The following is a 16,057-nucleotide window of genomic DNA, read 5'->3' as shown; positions in this document are numbered from 1 at the left end:
CAAAGGTGTCAAAATAGCTAAGGAGCTAGCAATGCATTCTTGAAAGTGAAAGTGAAATAACTGTGGATGCCTGGCCTCCATTGAAAGCTGCGTCATGGTCACCTGATGTAGGCCTGAGGCAACGGTGCGTCTCCCCGCGCATCATTGCGGATAAGCCCCGTTCTCTGCGTTTCCTGCATCGGATACCCTGGCTTCTTGCAGTATCTTGTACAAACATGTCTGTACATTAATTTCTTTACATACTCTCCTATATCTTTTATCGCATTCATGAACCATGCCCGAGTCTACAAGTGAGCTAGGTCAGATACAATCCCTCCGCCGTTCTCTCACCCTTCCCACCAAGTTAAATCCACTGGCGCAACGCCGTTCGAGCGTGCCGAATACCCCCGAACATGTAATTTTCTATCACCCATCTTCGAAAATTGTGCATTTCTCCCCAAGAGCGCTCGCCCCTATTCCGTCCAGCTCTGCACCATCCGACTTTGACTACCCGGTTGACACCATCGAAACACTCCCTTGGCGCTCTGCGACTGAAAGAACGGTCGCGACAGCGCCACTGAGACTAGAGAAGGTCCATGGCTCAACGGCATTCTTGAAATGTGGAAGTGTTGTCCATGCGATTCTGAAAAACTCCCAGTGTTGGTGTGTCGATGGGGTCTCGAAATTTGTTTTACGCATTCGCCCTCTTACATACTATCGCATCGAATTACCATACGAGACGGAAGACGACCGGAGTTTGGTGCAAGATTTAAAGACCGCCTTGCCAACAATACTTCGGTATGAGGTCACGCCATGTCCTTTCAAACGCGCTTTCAGTGTCGAGCTCCCGAACGATGCGATGGCACCTCGGCGCAAAAAGGCCTGGCAACCTAAGGACCGGAAAGAAAGGGCACCGACTGTTCTAGAACCTCCGCAAGAAACATCGTCGCCCTCTTCAATCAGGTCGGATTGGGTCGATTCCGCAAGCACTGGAGATGACACAGACGGAAACCTAACCGATGACAGTTGTTTTACTTCCAACAAAGCGAACAGCACAGTTTTGGAGGCGATTCCCAATGACCGGGAACACTCTCCTGCTGAGGCTTCGAGCCCTTCCCCATACCTTGGGCCTCCTAGGCGCTCTGTTACCGAAATACCACAAACTTTTACGAGCCTCCTTGCAAAATTTGAGGCCACAGCAGTCGCAGAGGATGACCATGACTGTGAACCTGCGTTCAAGCCAGAGTACGCACCAAGTACCGATGCTGCACTTCAAATTGATCAGGAACTCAAGGTTGCAGACCAACTCGAACCTGAGATTCTAGCCCACGGTGGAGTTGAAGCCGGGCATGAATCTGAAGCCGCATTAGAGCCTGAATTTAAAGCCGAAGCGCAGCTTGAATCCAAGCCTTTATCTGGGCCAGAAGCTATATTACAAGCCGAACCGTTCAGCAAAGCTGTAGTTGAAGCGGACAGCGTTATTTCAGTCGAGCCTGACGCGATGATGGCGGCTGAAACTCCAGAGGAAATTGTATTCCATGCCGAACCCACCAGTGCAGTCGAAGCCGAGGCAATAGTAGAAGGAAATCTCATGGATGTGGAAGAAGTTCAATCCGTTCAACCCGCTGCGGAGCCCACACTGGAGGTTGACCACGATGCCTCATTTGCGTCCAGCCTCGAGTCATTCCATTCTGCTGAGCCGCAATCGCCAGATTCAGTCTCTACTCATCCTACATCTGTGGGGGGCCATGATCTGCCAGACCCAACAGATATGTTCGATCTTTCGAGCACAAAACCTCACATTTCTGCATCGGAACCAACGCCGGCGGATCCTTATAAGACGTCACAGCTCCCAACATTCAATATTCCCCAAAGCGACAACGCCCCAAAGCCGACCAGCGTGCCTACCCCTCCATTAATGCATATTACAAGTTCGAATAATCCGCCCAGGCGCTTCGCAGATGCGTTCTCGGACACCTCGCCCTCAATGGCTCCTACAGGAAATAAGAATCCACCTAGTCGTTTTACCGATGCATCTTCGAATACTCGCATGCGCCCGCACCTTCATGCTAAGACGAGTGCATTGAATCCTGATTTCGACCACATGAGTACCGAGTTCCGGCGCCGGGCAAAAGCCACAAGAGAGCGCGACGTTTCTCCTATGCCTCATTCTTCGGCATTGTACCAACCATCTCGTGATGGCTCATCGTTCATTTCCAAGGCTATCACCCTAGTACTGATTCCGCCAGCCTATCTTTTCATCATTCTCCTTCATATCGCTGCGCGCATTGTCATCAACCCGACTGCCCACCCAACCATCAGCTCCACACCGAGCGAGCCACATTCTCATTCCCACCGAACAAAGAAGGATCCAGCCACAGAGGATGACTTCAGCTTTCCACTGGAGCCTCAAACTTCTTCGGAATATGAGGATGCTGAAATCTTCAGGAAACTCGACCCTTGGGATCTGGACTAGTCGGATGGCTGAAATGCCCACCTTTTAATTTCCTTACTCTTTTCACTTCTTTATCTGGATCTTCGGCCCCATCTTACGGTCGATTTAATGCTTACTCTTTGTATTCCCCTCTCCCTACACAGACCATCTTAATGTTTTACTTGTCATGATATTCGGGACTGATTTGCACGATTTATGGGTGGACATATGGGCATGGTTTGTATTCTACTGAATTTCTGTATTCTAGCGTTGCATGTATTATTGAGGGAATCTGGGGGTCATATCAGCAACGAATAACTAATTGATACAAATACGCTCTTTCAATCTCCAGACTGTTCTATTTTTGCCTGAACACAAAGATCTATCCAGCCCCAATTGCTCTACATAACTTGACCGAAGATATTAGTGATACAACCTACAAATAGGGGCAGGTCCAACTGTAATGCTAAAAGCTGTTCATTTATTTTCCCGTCCCACAGGACTAGTATAAACAAACACAGCGCCCGTGGGCCACAAGCGTAGGGGAATATGTACACTTGATAGGAAGCTCGCATTTAAAAAACTGAGAACAAGAAGCCATAACCACCATCGAACGCCAGCTAATGCATGAGAAAACGAAGCCATCAAACACATCGCGTGTCAGGTCTGAGCCGAGTACACAAAGACGATGGTGCCATCTGGGGAATAGACCTAAGAGCAAATCTATGCTTTTGTGACCTTAGCAGCTCCGCCCTTGGTCTTAGCCTTGCGGGCTCGGCGATCTCTCTTCTTCAACCCCGACATTCCTGTCTTGCAGACCTCGGCATAGCGAACGTAGAATGCCTCAATATCATCAGGGTTGACGATAGTCGAGAGCTTGATTTTCTGAGACCTTTTCTTTGCAATCCTCGTTTCCTTGCTTTCATTCTTGAGATTCGGCGCATTGGTGTTTCCATCAGTGGCTCGGATGAGGATAGATGGTTGGGAGTTTGTGGTAGTGGCACCGGGCACATTGATGAGAGGCTTTTGAGTAAGATTTACCGAGCCGTGGACTTGCTGAGATGTTTTGGAGAGCAGTTCGGCGAGAGATTTGAAGAACTAAAGGTGGCCGGTGTTAGTGACATAGCTTGGAACTGGTGATCGTGGTCGCATGTGCGGAGGTGTAGCGGTCAGGTAGCACCGATATCAATATTTACCTCATCGTGTCCCAAATGTGGGGCCATGTTTGGAGATATTTGTGTGAGGCGCGCGATAATTGAGGGATCTGAAAGCTGGAGCAGATGATCGATATGCAATTGACAGCTGGGAACACCTAACAGTGGGGGATAAACTCCGCTGTGGGCGTCTCTCCGCCTTTGTTTTGGGGCGGCAGAAAAGTGAAAAAAGTTGCCGACCGCCCGGGGTACCTGATATTGAGGACCGACATTTGAACTCTTTTGAGAGCAGAAAAAATATCTCAGAGGAACAAGATGCCTCCCCGCCCTCGGCATAATACGACAGCCTTGCCTCGTGATCTACGATCCGAGCTCGGAATCCGTGATGTCTACGGTGACAAGAAGCGTCGCCTGAACGGACCTGCCACGCGCAAAGAACGTCGCCAAAATGAGCGTACGCAGAAGAAATCCCGACACGCAGCCCCGCCGAACAAGAAGACCTTCGAGCGTCCCCAGCAGCGGTCTCAGCAAAAACCTCAACAGCAGGCTCAGCACGACAGCGATGAGGAAATCGGGGACGAGGACATTGACCTCAACTCGGACGACATGGATCTCGACGAGGGACCTAGTGCGCCACAGGCCAAGTCTAAATCTACAAAAGAAGCCGCGAAGAAGCCCAAGTCGATCCTGAAGAAAGCAGCGGTTCAACAAGACTCCGAGTCTGAGTCTGAATCCGAGTTTGGTTTCGGGTCAGAAATCGACCTTGACGAGGACGAGGACGAGGATGAAGATGATGACGAGGATGACGAGTCAGAAGACGACGCCTACGAAGAAGAACCCAAAGAAACCGAGACCCACATCCCAGGGTCGGTCAAGTCTAAGCTGGCGCAAGACGATGCCGAGATTGCTGCATTGGAGAAAAAGCTTGGCCTCAAGAAAGGAGGTAAACTATCAAAGGGCTTTGAGGAGGATGGACTGGAAGATTTGTTGGGAGACCTGGGTGGTGGCGGCGGCGATGCCTCAGAGGATGAGAGCAAAAAGCGCAAACGAGAAGCCGATGACTGGCTACGAAACAAGAGACTCAAGGCCAAGAGCCTGCAAGCACAGCAACTCGAAAAAGACGATAGTGAAATGGATAGCGCCGAAGATCTCGATCTCGACGAGGAAATCTTTGGGGGCGATGATTCAGACGCCGAAGGCAGTGATTTCGACGGGTTCGACGAGGAAGAGCGCAAAGAGCCAAAAAAGAAGGAAAATCCTTATATCGCCCCGGTCACGAAAGTCGAACCTACCGCTCAAAAGTACATTCCACCTTCGTTACGAGGCCGTTCCGACCCAGAAAGCGAATCTCTTACACGTCTCAAGCGCCAGGCCCAGGGACATCTCAATAAGCTGTCCGAGGCTAATATGCTCTCGATTGTTGCCGAGTTCGAAAAGCTTTACCGCGATTACCCCCGTCAGCATGTCACATCTACTTTGATCACCCTATTAATGGGCATGATTTGTGAGAGGGCTGCTCTTCAGGACACCTTCCTCATTTTGCATGCAGGTTTCATTGCGGCGTTGTATAAGCTCATGGGAATGGACATTGGCGCGGAGATTATCCAAACGGTCGTCGAAACATTGGATGCTGACGGCGACGAGCGCGGAAAGTTCCAAGGAAAAGAAGCTACGAACTTGGTCTCTCTTCTCTCGCAACTTTACAACTTCCACGTCATCGGTTCTTCCTTGATGTTTGACTACGTTCGTCTTTTCGTGCAGGAGATCACGGAGTCAAACACCGAACTCTTGCTCAAGGTCATTCGGAGTAAGTGATATACTCAACTCATAACACAACTGCCAGCTCTCTAACATGTATACAGACTCTGGCCCCCAACTCCGACTCGATGACCCATCTGCACTCAAGGATATCGTATTGCTCATTCAACCCGCCGTCGCAAAGGCTGGCGAGGATCGCCTCTCTGTTCGAACAAAGTTCATGATTGACCTAATCACGGATTTGAAGAACAACCGCTCGAAAGCTTCAGCCGCAGCCGGTGCAGGTATCACCACTGAACACATTACCAAAATGCGCAAGATCTTGGGTTCTTTGAACAACTCTCGGACGATCCGCGCATCCGAACCTATTAACATCTCCCGCGACGATATCCACAACTCCTCCAAGAAGGGCAAGTGGTGGTTGGTCGGCGCAAGCTGGAAGGAAGATCCTCTTGTAACAGCGCAGCGAGAAATGGCTGGTGTACAAATGATCCAACCTGAAGTCGGAGATGATGAAAGCGATGCTGAGCCTGACTTTGGAGTTCTCGCCCGGGCCCACCGCATGAACACTGACGTTCGTCGGTCGATCTTCGTTGCCATCATGTCTGCCAACGACTTCCAAGATGCGCATGTTCGACTCATGAAGCTTCGTCTCAAGCGCGCGCAGGAGTATGAAATCCCTCGTGTCCTCCTACACTGTGCCATGGAGGAACAGGCCCACAACCCATACTATTCTCTGATCGCGCGTCGGATTTGCGGTGAGCAGGGTCGACGCATGAAAATGTCGTTTATGTTTGCACTCTGGAATATGTTCAAGAAGATGGGCGAGCGAGGAGATATCGACGAGGATGAGGACAACGACTTCGATCCAGATGATGAGGAGAACGGTGTGAGCATGAAGTCCGTGGTCAACCTGGCTAAGATGTTCTGCACCCTCATTATGGACGGCAGCTTGACACTGAGCATTTTGAAGAATCTCAACTTCGCCTACCTTCAGCCTAAGACTAAGACATTTGTCGAAGTATTGATCATCAGTATCATTCAACAATCCCAAAAGTCCAAGAAGAAGAAGTCCAAGGGCCCCACGCCAGATGAGCCTGAGAAGAATGAAGGGCCTTTGATGCAAATCTTCCTGCGTGTCAAGGAGACACCACACATTGCCAAGGGCCTTATCTATTTTGTGCGAAAGGTCGTCGCGAAGACTGATATTGTGTCCGACGAGGAACTCAAGCTAGTCCGGTGGGGATGCAATGTGGCTGCGGCTGCCCTTAAGGCTGTGGCGGACTAAGGATTGCATTAGATATATCTTGCGATTGCATATAGAATATACCCAAGTTGTTACGCTGCTCATGATTCGTCTATGTTCGACCCTTTTCCAACCTTCAAAATCACCATGTCAGATCTTTGCTCATTTCGAACACGAGAAGGATGAAATGAGTGGCACTTTGTACAAATCTAGCAAATATTCAGCGAATATACTACGTAACCAATCCCTACCCTCACTGTTTGACTAACATATGGAGCTTAGGGATTCAATGGCCTAACCATTTGTTTCCAGCCAACATTCCAAATAGCCCCGGAGGGCAAATGTCCTGTCTGATTCAGCTAAGCGCTAATCCCTGATTGGGGCCACGCTGCATCAGAGCACTGCCTCCATGATGACCAGCATTTGTTGGTCAAAGAATTTAAAGATCTGATGGAAGAGATGGAAGCAAACTTGATGAACTTGGGCTTCCCCTCGAAGAGTTCCTCGATGGCTATTGATATGACCGCGTAATCGAGTATCTTTCGAGGCGTGACCACTACGACTAGGAGCATGTCAAAGAAGCAAGAAGGATCGGCATTTTCCTCGAAGCAGAGGAGTTTTGCATACCCGACAGAGTGTCATTAAAATTCCGACCTCGGATTCAAGAGCTGCAGGATGATTCATTGTTAGATGGTCCCAAATCATTCGCTATGGCTTGATGGATGTTGGCGATTGGGATTTGGGATTCGATTACCTTACGCCGCGATGTAGCTCCATGTATTTCACATGGGCAAATTCAACTTTTTTTTCGTAATTGCCCAGGACATAAATCATCAATCATGACACACATAGCCATACTAGGTACATGTATGGAGATCTATGAGATATAACGGAAGGAGAAAGATACACCTTTCCTTATATCGATATAAATCACTGTCACTCATGGAGCTGTTTCAATGAGGTCCCATTCCATGGCTATGAGCCAGCCCTCTTTTGTCCCTGTGTGTCCGCCATTTTCAGATGGACCACATTCCGAGATCTGTTCAGATACCTGACCAGGTGTTCGATTTTCGCACAAGTGATTCCCAATCTCCAAACTCCAGTTGAGCCCTCTGTAAATCCCCACTACGTCCCCTTTCTGCAAATGGGATTTCATAGTAGCATCAGAATCCGATGGAATTTGACGAACAGTGGATTTAGATCGTGACGGTCCCATAACCATGATATTCAACCTCACACTGGGATTTTTCCCTTCCACATGATTCCCACTAAGCACTTCTGCTTGAAGAAAGGCGATAGAACCACAGGCGCTCAGAGCTGACTGGCTGACATTGATAACACGCGCAGTTAGGAGATACCTTTGTAGCTTTTCAAGCGAGGCATCCGCCACCTGCGAGTCTGAAGCTTGAGCCACGGGGGGCTTTGGAAACTGGTCACGTTTCGTCCCCATTTCCAAGATCCAGCCGCGTACCTCAGCGGCCATTCCGCCAGGAATATAATTGGATACACCAGCTCGGTTTCGACCACGTCGACTAAGTGTGCGTGAGGAGGGAGAGAACGGCGTAGGGATATCCTCTGCATCCGGATTCGGCGACGGCGAGCGAGGCAAAACAAAAGCCGGTTTCCGTCTCTCAGGCGGCGATATTCCCGGTGTGTCTGGTTTGAATTTGGGTCCGGACTGGCTGCTGGGAGGCTTTGCCGTCGAGGAAAGCATAAACCGAGGACGACTGCGGAACGGTGTTTTTATATCGCTTTGGGTTGAAGTGGCTGGTGCGAATGGACGTGCACTTGGTGCGGGGGTCTCTGGGTACTCATATCCCATGCCGTAGTGCTTTGCCTAATTTTGTCGGGCAAGTCAATGGAATCGGCTGGAATATTCGCATTTTCGGGTGGTGATGACAATAATGAATCAAGCTGTTTTAGATTGCTTCGATTGAAGGGTATCCCTCCCTCCACACGCCGCCGTTTATTCCCCTCTCTGACCGGTGCAAACAGTGCGTCGAACTCAGCGTCCAGGATGCCCTGAGTCTCCGGTTCATCGGGAGGAGTGCTGTCTATGGCATCATCTGGTAGCTCATCTGCATCTCTCCCTCCGACTCGTATATGTGAAATATCCGCGCCATCATCAGAGTCCTCGATCACGTCGCGTTGTTGGCGCGAGGGGGTGGCACTCTGGGTAGCAGGCAGGTCACGCGCGACTTTACGCGTTGAAGATGGTCCATCGTCGTCTATCACATCAATGTCATCATCTTCCTTCTGTGTTGCATTTTGTGACAGCAGAAACCGAGGTGTGGGGGCGAACTGAGGGCCACTGCGGCGCGTGGATGGGTTGCGGCGGGAGAGGCGGAATGGTGATGGAGTCTGTGACCAGTCTGATTAGCCTGGAGAATCGATGAATCACGTTGTAGACATACTGCTGGAAAAGGCATTTATCTGAAATGATCAGAAATCTGGAAAGGACACCATGGCGCTGCTTCAACATCCAGTTGGACGGATCTGTGCTTAAGTGGTTCGCGCCGATGCTTATAGGCAAAATCGGCAAATTAGTTTGCGGCTCAACTACACACAGAGGACACACCATTTTGGCGACAAGAACTCTTCGAAAAAGGATTCCGAAAAATTATTTGGAGTAGCTAACTATGGACGGCTTTAACAAATCGAAATTCCCAAATTTTGGAGATGTCCAACTTTTATTTGCATCCTAATTGCGTTTATATACCCCGGCATACGACCGTGCTCTTTGCTTGAATACACAGTGGTTGTTTAATGGATATGATACAAAACCAGAATAATAAACAATATCACGATCAACTATCCTATACCTGTCAATTTGAAATGATCCAGCGAATGCCCTAACCCCCAAACCCGGGACCGCGGACAACAAAATCTACACCCCGTCTGGTTTGAGCCAAACCTATAAAATCTCTGAGATAGTATAGCGAATATTCGCTTTATCCGCCCCTGAGAGATGAATATTAAAATATTTCTCTAGGGCCACCACGCGTTCCTCCTCAGAAGCAAAGGATTGCAACACCTCAGACGTTGCTCCAATACGCCGTTTCAGGGTGTCATTGAATAGCGTCAAGTCTCCCACAATGGTCTCACCCTCATCATCTAGAAGCATTCGTACACACACGACGTGAAAAGTGAACCAGCTCTCTCGGCTTTGACTCATATAGTAGTTGATGATTGTGAAATCTTCAGGAAGGAACTCGACCTCGGTGAAGCAGTAGGCGGGTATCCACGTTTCGTCCCCGTGGTTGATTTCATACTGCCAAAGAGATTGACCCTTAAGCGTTTGTTGAGTGATCGGTTCGTAGATCAGCCGCGCAGACTGTTCCCCAACGTTGTGGAATTCGAAACCATGTACCAATGAAATAGGCCGGTGTGGTCCGTTGGAGCCGAATCCCACATCTATGAGGTACTTTTGCTCGCCGATGGCAACAATATTGATCATATGGTTCCTGTGGTATGGTTAGTTGTTGAATGCTGAGCAGGCGGATTCAAGATTGAGTTCGAAGGGACGAGAGGGGACAGGATTCATACCATCCTTGATATTTGGGGCCTTTCCAGTTCTTTGATGCTGACATAGGCTGTACGGCTTCGTTGACCCGACCTCCAACTGAGGTAGTATTGTATCCTAAGCTGCGCAAGACGGTCCCGAACAGGGCATTGTTCTCCATGCAGTAACCGCCCCGATTCGACTTGGGATTCACGATTTTTTCAAAAATGCTCTGGACATCTATGGAGATATTGCGGTGCACTGAATAATGGAGGCTGAGATTTTCAAATGGCACCGCGGCTAGCTGGTACCGTTGTAATGCCTCCAAGAAAGACAAGGTGGCTTGGTTGTCGATACCTGGGCCGTTCTTGACTATAGGCGACTCCCGATACTCTTGGGGGAAGTTGATCCGGTCAAAATATTGGCTTAACTGATCCGGCGAATAAGTTGGCCGGAGAGACCAATTGATGTCGGAGGACATGTTGATTTCCCGAGGAAGATTGAAGAAATGGTAAATGAAAGAGGCGTAGAGGCAGCTTCAAGCTGAGAGTAGAATATTAACAAGAATATGAAGGCAATATAAAACCTTGGAATAGCCAGTACTCCGAACAGGAAATAAATTCGAGACCAAGGGTAGATCGCCTTAAATAGATGCCCAACTCCCTTGCTTATCTCCACGGCAAACATTCAATTGTCCAATCCCATTTGCAGGAGAGCGGGGGACTCCCGGGATAAATTGGGCATTTAACATATTGGAAACGGCTAGTAATTAGCGTGGGAATAGAATTGTGCTTATGTATGACGTGGATGTGGAGTTGAAATTGCGCGCTTCACGATGCTTGATTCTGACCGGTTTTATTGATCTAATAGGACATTATATACACAGCACAACTGCCCAATTTTTATGCAAGCTTAGAGTGACGGGGAGTACTATTCCTATGCAAATGAAATAGTTTAGCATGTTTTTCAAGGACAAAAACCGTTGCAAGTGCGATGATAGTCTCATTTCCTTTGACGTGTAGTCCGAGGGCCATATTTATACAAAAAGGGAATTATCCAATATGCAAGAAAAAACCGTGTCAAATGTAATAAAAACATAAAGAACAATGCTTACATCTGCGAGAAGTATTCATCGAAATTATCCGCGGCGACCTTGGTGCAGTCAAAGCCGTAGATCTCACGCTGTACATCAGCATCGGCCCACTTATCAGGCACTGGGCCCTTGCCAGCGCGGAGCGCAGCGAACTGCTTGTCACGCTCCTCCTTAGCAGCACCCTCACCCAAGTGCAGAGCACGACCAGAAGCCGTAGCCATTTCGACCAAAGCCTCAGCGCGGCTCTTGCGGACTTTCTCGTAAACACGAAGAGCCTTGTTGATAGACTCGGGGGTTGTATCGGGGAGCTTGGCGAGAACAACACCGAGAACGGCTCCATCTTCAATAGCCTGGGCAGCACCCTGAGCCAGGTGAGGCAGGGTAGGGTGGCAAGCATCGCCAACCAAAGCGACGGAGTCGTGAACCCATGTGGGGAGCGGCTCGTGGACGCGCAGCTTCCACTCACAGACCTCGCCTTCGGGAACGTAGTTTAGCATGCGCTGGACCATGGGGCAGAAGTCGGAGAAGACGCCCATCATGGCAGGCTTGGAGCCCTTGGTGGTGTAGGTAGCGTTTGTGGCGGCTGCGAAGTTGGTGTCGGGCTGGGTGGTAGAGAGGTTGTAAATGGTATTGTTGGAGACGGCATATGCAATAATGTGACGCTTTGCGCCAATCCAACGGGTCACACGGTTGCTGTTGATGAGGGCCAGAAGCTCGGGATCGTCCTTGATTTGCTCCTTATGGATCATGATACGATAAGCGGCCTGTTGGGTGTCCTTGACACCGACATCGACACCCAATCGCTTCAGCATTTCCACGCGGGTGACACTCTTAATCCCGTCTGCAGCGAGAAGTACATCGCACTCGACCTTGAACGGAGCAGTTCCTTCGGCGCGGGGGTTAGCTGTGAATGACGGCCGGGGGCCGAAGGAGTCCACGTTATCTGCATTGATTCCGAAGTGAAACTTGATTGCGGAATGCTGCTTGCAGCCATCGTATAGTCCAGTGGCTAGTGATGCACGATGGCCGACCATGTGCTTATATCCATATGTCTTTTCAATATACCGTAGATCCACATATGCGTGCTCAGTGTCCGTTGCGCCGTCTGAAAACATTGATTAGATCGCATGGCATTGTTGATTGGTAAATCGCAACATACCTCGCACCGATGTGTCCTCGATATTTACGGCCTCGGCCTCAATGCCCTTCCAGACACCGAGTCCATCCAAAACGCGGGCCATGTTGGGCGCCAATTGAATACCAGCGCCCACAAAACCGAGATCACTGGCATTCTCATAAACATCAATGTTCTTGAATCCCTGCTGAGCCAGAGCCAGAGCGGAAGTTAGACCGCCCATGCCTGCGCCCAGAATGGCGATTTGTAAATCTTGAGGTGCTTTCGCCATTTTATTGGAGGTATGCGGAGAAGATACGTGATGGGTATTATCACGACAAGAGGAAAATTCAAAATCTGTCAAAAGAAAGATGGCACAAAATAGCACGAACAGTCTCTTTAAAAACAAAATTTCCAACCGTGCAATGCCCGAGTGATGCTACCGACCATGTTTTACGTGCTTCATAGCGGAGTAAACCTTTCCCGCTTCTCCCACTTTCTCCCCACACGTCCGTGTCAAGGGGGTTGGAGGGGGGGATTTCATCATTCCCTGCTTGGACTTTATCCGCTTGGGAATTCGATCATATATGTTGTACAAGGTCAAGTGCAGTTCGCGCTGTATACCGCTATAGGTTAAGGGATTTCAGACCGCCTTGCCTTTTCGTTTGCTTTTTTCTTATATCAACTTATTCTGAGCGATCTTCCAAGATCCATGTGGAAATCCTAGATTTTTATATGTTCTCAGCTTCAAGTTCTCCATGATACAGCCCGTAACGAACATGGCAAAATTTTCCGAAGCTTCCCCACAGTTTTTCACTCCCGCTGATCTTGCGGAGAAAGTCTGGTTGCTGAGGTTTCAAACTGCCGACACCTTAAACCATCTGCTTAGAGACGGGGTATCAACCACAGGGGTAATTCTTGCCCTATCTCACAAGTGCAGTCTTGAACACCCAAGAATAACCTAAAAAACATCAATTGTAACCATCGAAGTCATCTGATAATATTAAACTGGAATTACCAGCTCGGGTCAAAATTTGCTCGTTGAATCGAGTCTATCCACAATTGGGACTTTGTTGCTCTCATTGTCGACGAAAGAAAAGTGTCTATCAACGGGTTAAGACATAGTAAAATCAGTAAGACCAAATTGGGAAGGCGCATATTTCCAGCCAATCAGGAGAGCCACATATTGTGCCAGATTGGGATTAGCGTATATAGAAGTATGCAATAACCTAGGCACAGTGTACATAGGCCTTCGATAGGACTGCTTCTAGCCTTTCAATATAAAATGAGGCAGCGGAACAAAATTGAACCGTTGACTGGTGGATTAGGGGAAGCAATCTTCGTTGACCAAAGGTAATTTAGGCAAATCGTTGAATGTGGTTTGTTGTATGCACAGAAGAGACAAAAGACCCCGAGAAGAAGGAAAATCAAACGGGGGTGATAAACCAGAGCGCTGCAATCAAACTTCTCTCATTCTCCTTCAATCCTAGCCAGAAGATCCAGTTTTCACCCCAGGTCGTTTTTCATTCTACCCACACATTGGAGATTCACACTTGTACCCCGTGGTAAGTCGTCCCCTTCTCATTTGATCTGTAAAAGATTCTCCAGGATTCGAAAAACTAATCGTGTCTCTTCCTTTGAATAGACTCACTCTCTAGCCGCCTTCTTGGGCTATCTTTAAGACTACGAGTATGGAAGATACCAAGTAAGATATGATCCCCATCCCAAGGTCAGCATTTTGAGGACCACACACTCATACTAGCAGCCAAAACTCCGGGCTTGACGGTCCACCGCCCAGCCGACGAACCATCCTCCCTCCGCCTCCAGGACACGGTGATGATATGCTGATAGCGCCTGGGCCGTGGGCTGTCCATATTCACAAACTACCGTTTAGAGTGGCCAGACAGGGTGATACTCTGCAGGGGGAATTTTTGACCATTTTGAATACAATGTCCAATCAGCGAGAGCCATACTTGCGGCGTGGAATAAATTTGACGGCCCAGGAGTTTCAAAAACAGATGAACGATAGCCTGCCCCGCGTGGAAGCGGCATTGATGCAAGTGGTGGGTCAACAAAATGACTTGGAGTGCACGAGGTGCCTACAACTGTTCGGCAAGTTCTCTCACTGTGTCTCGGTTCGCGGGATCAACGGTCTTTCAGCCTGCGCCAACTGCCATTGGGCAGAACGTGACCACCTTTGCCAATACATGCACAACCTTCCGACCCTTACTAAATCTACAGCCAGACTTGATCCCATTAACCCTCTCCGATTTTCCCCTGAGAGAAGAACCAATTGGCAAACCATTCAGCGCATGAACGAGGACATCCGGCTTTTTAACCATCACTTAAAGCTCATGCAAGAGCAGGGGGAGCTTTGTAGACAAGCCCAAAGTCTTGGAACTCAGCTGGGGCAACTCCAAGATGAACTGACTGCCGCCAATACCACCACCGTTACAGGTCAACAACCAATGCAGCAAACCGTGAATGATATTCGTGCTTCTCAGCGCGAGCTTAACCGTGGACTTGGACGCAGTATGATGAATATCCTCAATATGATGGAAATCATAACCAGGAGAGCTCATTCTGGTGTCTCCCAATCCACACAAGCCATGCCGAGTGATTCAGATCGAACCTAATCCCTTCGTCTCTTTTATCCATTTCCCCAGGGCTTACCCATGGACGTGCCAGTCCCTTGTTTCACCATATTTCTTGTTTTGAGTACTTTTGCCCCCACGGCTAACAAAGCCCATGCGGTCGTTCTGCCATCTTGACTACTTTAGTATCGGCGGGAAATTTTCAACCCAGCCCAGGCCGAGTGATACCATGATGTGGTGTTTAGAGATGTTTTCGGGCAGTCTTTACTTCAGCTCATTTGAAGATTACAAGAATTTCCGCTGGTTCTCGGGGCTCCTTACGGATGATCTTGGTGAAATTCCTGATGGCGGCGTGACTAATGAGGGATTTGTCAAGTTCAATACCCGCCTACAACTTCAATGGCCTATCAACTCACCCTTTCTTGAAAATCCGATTCCATTCTTCGCTGCCCTGGTTCATATTCGAACTAAAGGCAATGGATATCAGCAGTCTCATGTTGGTTCAATCATCAAAGCAATGCCATTGAGTGCTGAGCGGTTTTAATTTAGGATCGAGTTTCACTTTTGCGAGACACGGAATGTTTGGGATTATGAATTTGAAACAATTTGCTTTTTACACACGTTTTTGATCTTGATATGTTGCTTTGGGGGTGCTCGTAGCTTTAGTACTTCAATCTTGCTAACAACCCTATGCCTTTGTGGGTAGCTTTGAATATCAATACTCCTGGCTCATTCTATCACATTCAATGCATGGCTTAATCTTTGAGACAAGCATATGGCTACTGGCAGAATCAACCAGGTAACTTCATGGCAAGACATCCCGGGGGCTCACGCGCCTTGCGGCGAGAGAGTCCCGGGAGCCCAGATCCCCGAGGGGGTAGAATGTAGTTAAATGGAAGGGGCGCACGAGGCGCCCGGTCGCGGCGGCACCCCCGGTGTACACCTTTGAAGGTTGTTATTGAAACGTTTCACGATCCACCATAAATTGAGTGTATGTTTTGTTTGTACTAAGGTCACGTTATCTACATAACCCTAGTGCCGACCGATTTATTCGAATGGTGTATGAAAGAATAGCCAACTGCGGGGCTTATTAAGATCTCTATTTAAGTTTTAGGATGGATTCTCCTGGAAAAGAGTTATTATAGTTATATCCAACAATTGTTAATATATTATCTCATATCGA

The 16,057-nt window shown here is 48.7% G+C and overlaps 8 protein-coding genes across 8 annotated transcripts; 4 read left to right on the top strand and 4 right to left on the bottom strand.

Moving 5' to 3' along the window:
* Nucleotides 1-274: 274 nt before the first annotated feature.
* On the top strand, nucleotides 275-2,455 carry N7517_004440 (uncharacterized protein; the record flags this gene model as incomplete). Its single annotated transcript, XM_056722170.1, has 1 exon — nucleotides 275-2,455. The coding sequence occupies one exon, from the start codon at nucleotides 275-277 to the stop codon at nucleotides 2,453-2,455; it is 2,181 nt and encodes a 726-aa protein (XP_056578420.1).
* A 681-nt stretch (nucleotides 2,456-3,136) lies between these two features.
* On the bottom strand, nucleotides 3,137-3,636 carry N7517_004439 (signal recognition particle 14 kDa protein; the record flags this gene model as incomplete). The annotated part of the gene is made up of 2 exons (XM_056722169.1): nucleotides 3,137-3,511; nucleotides 3,610-3,636. 2 exons carry the CDS (start codon nucleotides 3,634-3,636, stop codon nucleotides 3,137-3,139), a joined length of 402 nt encoding a protein of 133 aa, XP_056578419.1.
* A 246-nt stretch (nucleotides 3,637-3,882) lies between these two features.
* Nucleotides 3,883-6,613, top strand: N7517_004438 (MIF4G domain-containing protein; the record flags this gene model as incomplete). Its single annotated transcript, XM_056722168.1, has 2 exons — nucleotides 3,883-5,374; nucleotides 5,430-6,613. The coding sequence occupies 2 exons, from the start codon at nucleotides 3,883-3,885 to the stop codon at nucleotides 6,611-6,613; spliced, it is 2,676 nt and encodes an 891-aa protein (XP_056578418.1).
* Nucleotides 6,614-7,511: 898 nt separating this feature from the next.
* On the bottom strand, nucleotides 7,512-9,000 carry N7517_004437 (uncharacterized protein; the record flags this gene model as incomplete). The annotated part of the gene is made up of 3 exons (XM_056722167.1): nucleotides 7,512-8,408; nucleotides 8,555-8,932; nucleotides 8,986-9,000. 3 exons carry the CDS (start codon nucleotides 8,998-9,000, stop codon nucleotides 7,512-7,514), a joined length of 1,290 nt encoding a protein of 429 aa, XP_056578417.1.
* Nucleotides 9,001-9,485: 485 nt separating this feature from the next.
* On the bottom strand, nucleotides 9,486-10,554 carry N7517_004436 (arylamine N-acetyltransferase family protein; the record flags this gene model as incomplete). Its single annotated transcript, XM_056722166.1, has 2 exons — nucleotides 9,486-10,035; nucleotides 10,118-10,554. 2 exons carry the CDS (start codon nucleotides 10,552-10,554, stop codon nucleotides 9,486-9,488), a joined length of 987 nt encoding a protein of 328 aa, XP_056578416.1.
* Nucleotides 10,555-11,183: 629 nt separating this feature from the next.
* N7517_004435 (putative monooxygenase) lies at nucleotides 11,184-12,572 on the bottom strand (the record flags this gene model as incomplete). The annotated part of the gene is made up of 2 exons (XM_056722165.1): nucleotides 11,184-12,271; nucleotides 12,326-12,572. The coding sequence occupies 2 exons, from the start codon at nucleotides 12,570-12,572 to the stop codon at nucleotides 11,184-11,186; spliced, it is 1,335 nt and encodes a 444-aa protein (XP_056578415.1).
* Nucleotides 12,573-14,229: 1,657 nt separating this feature from the next.
* N7517_004434 (DUF3716 domain-containing protein) lies at nucleotides 14,230-14,916 on the top strand (the record flags this gene model as incomplete). Its single annotated transcript, XM_056722164.1, has 1 exon — nucleotides 14,230-14,916. One exon carries the CDS (start codon nucleotides 14,230-14,232, stop codon nucleotides 14,914-14,916), a length of 687 nt encoding a protein of 228 aa, XP_056578414.1.
* Nucleotides 14,917-15,106: 190 nt separating this feature from the next.
* Nucleotides 15,107-15,418, top strand: N7517_004433 (uncharacterized protein; the record flags this gene model as incomplete). The annotated part of the gene is made up of 1 exon (XM_056722163.1): nucleotides 15,107-15,418. The coding sequence occupies one exon, from the start codon at nucleotides 15,107-15,109 to the stop codon at nucleotides 15,416-15,418; it is 312 nt and encodes a 103-aa protein (XP_056578413.1).
* Between the last annotated feature and the right edge of the window lie 639 nt (nucleotides 15,419-16,057).

The sequence above is a fragment of the Penicillium concentricum genome (genome assembly GCF_028827145.1).
Source record: "Penicillium concentricum strain IBT 3081 chromosome Unknown utg000002l_segment0_segment0, whole genome shotgun sequence".
NCBI lineage: Eukaryota > Fungi > Ascomycota > Eurotiomycetes > Eurotiales > Aspergillaceae > Penicillium > Penicillium concentricum.
This window is presented reverse-complemented; position numbering and strand designations above follow the sequence as displayed.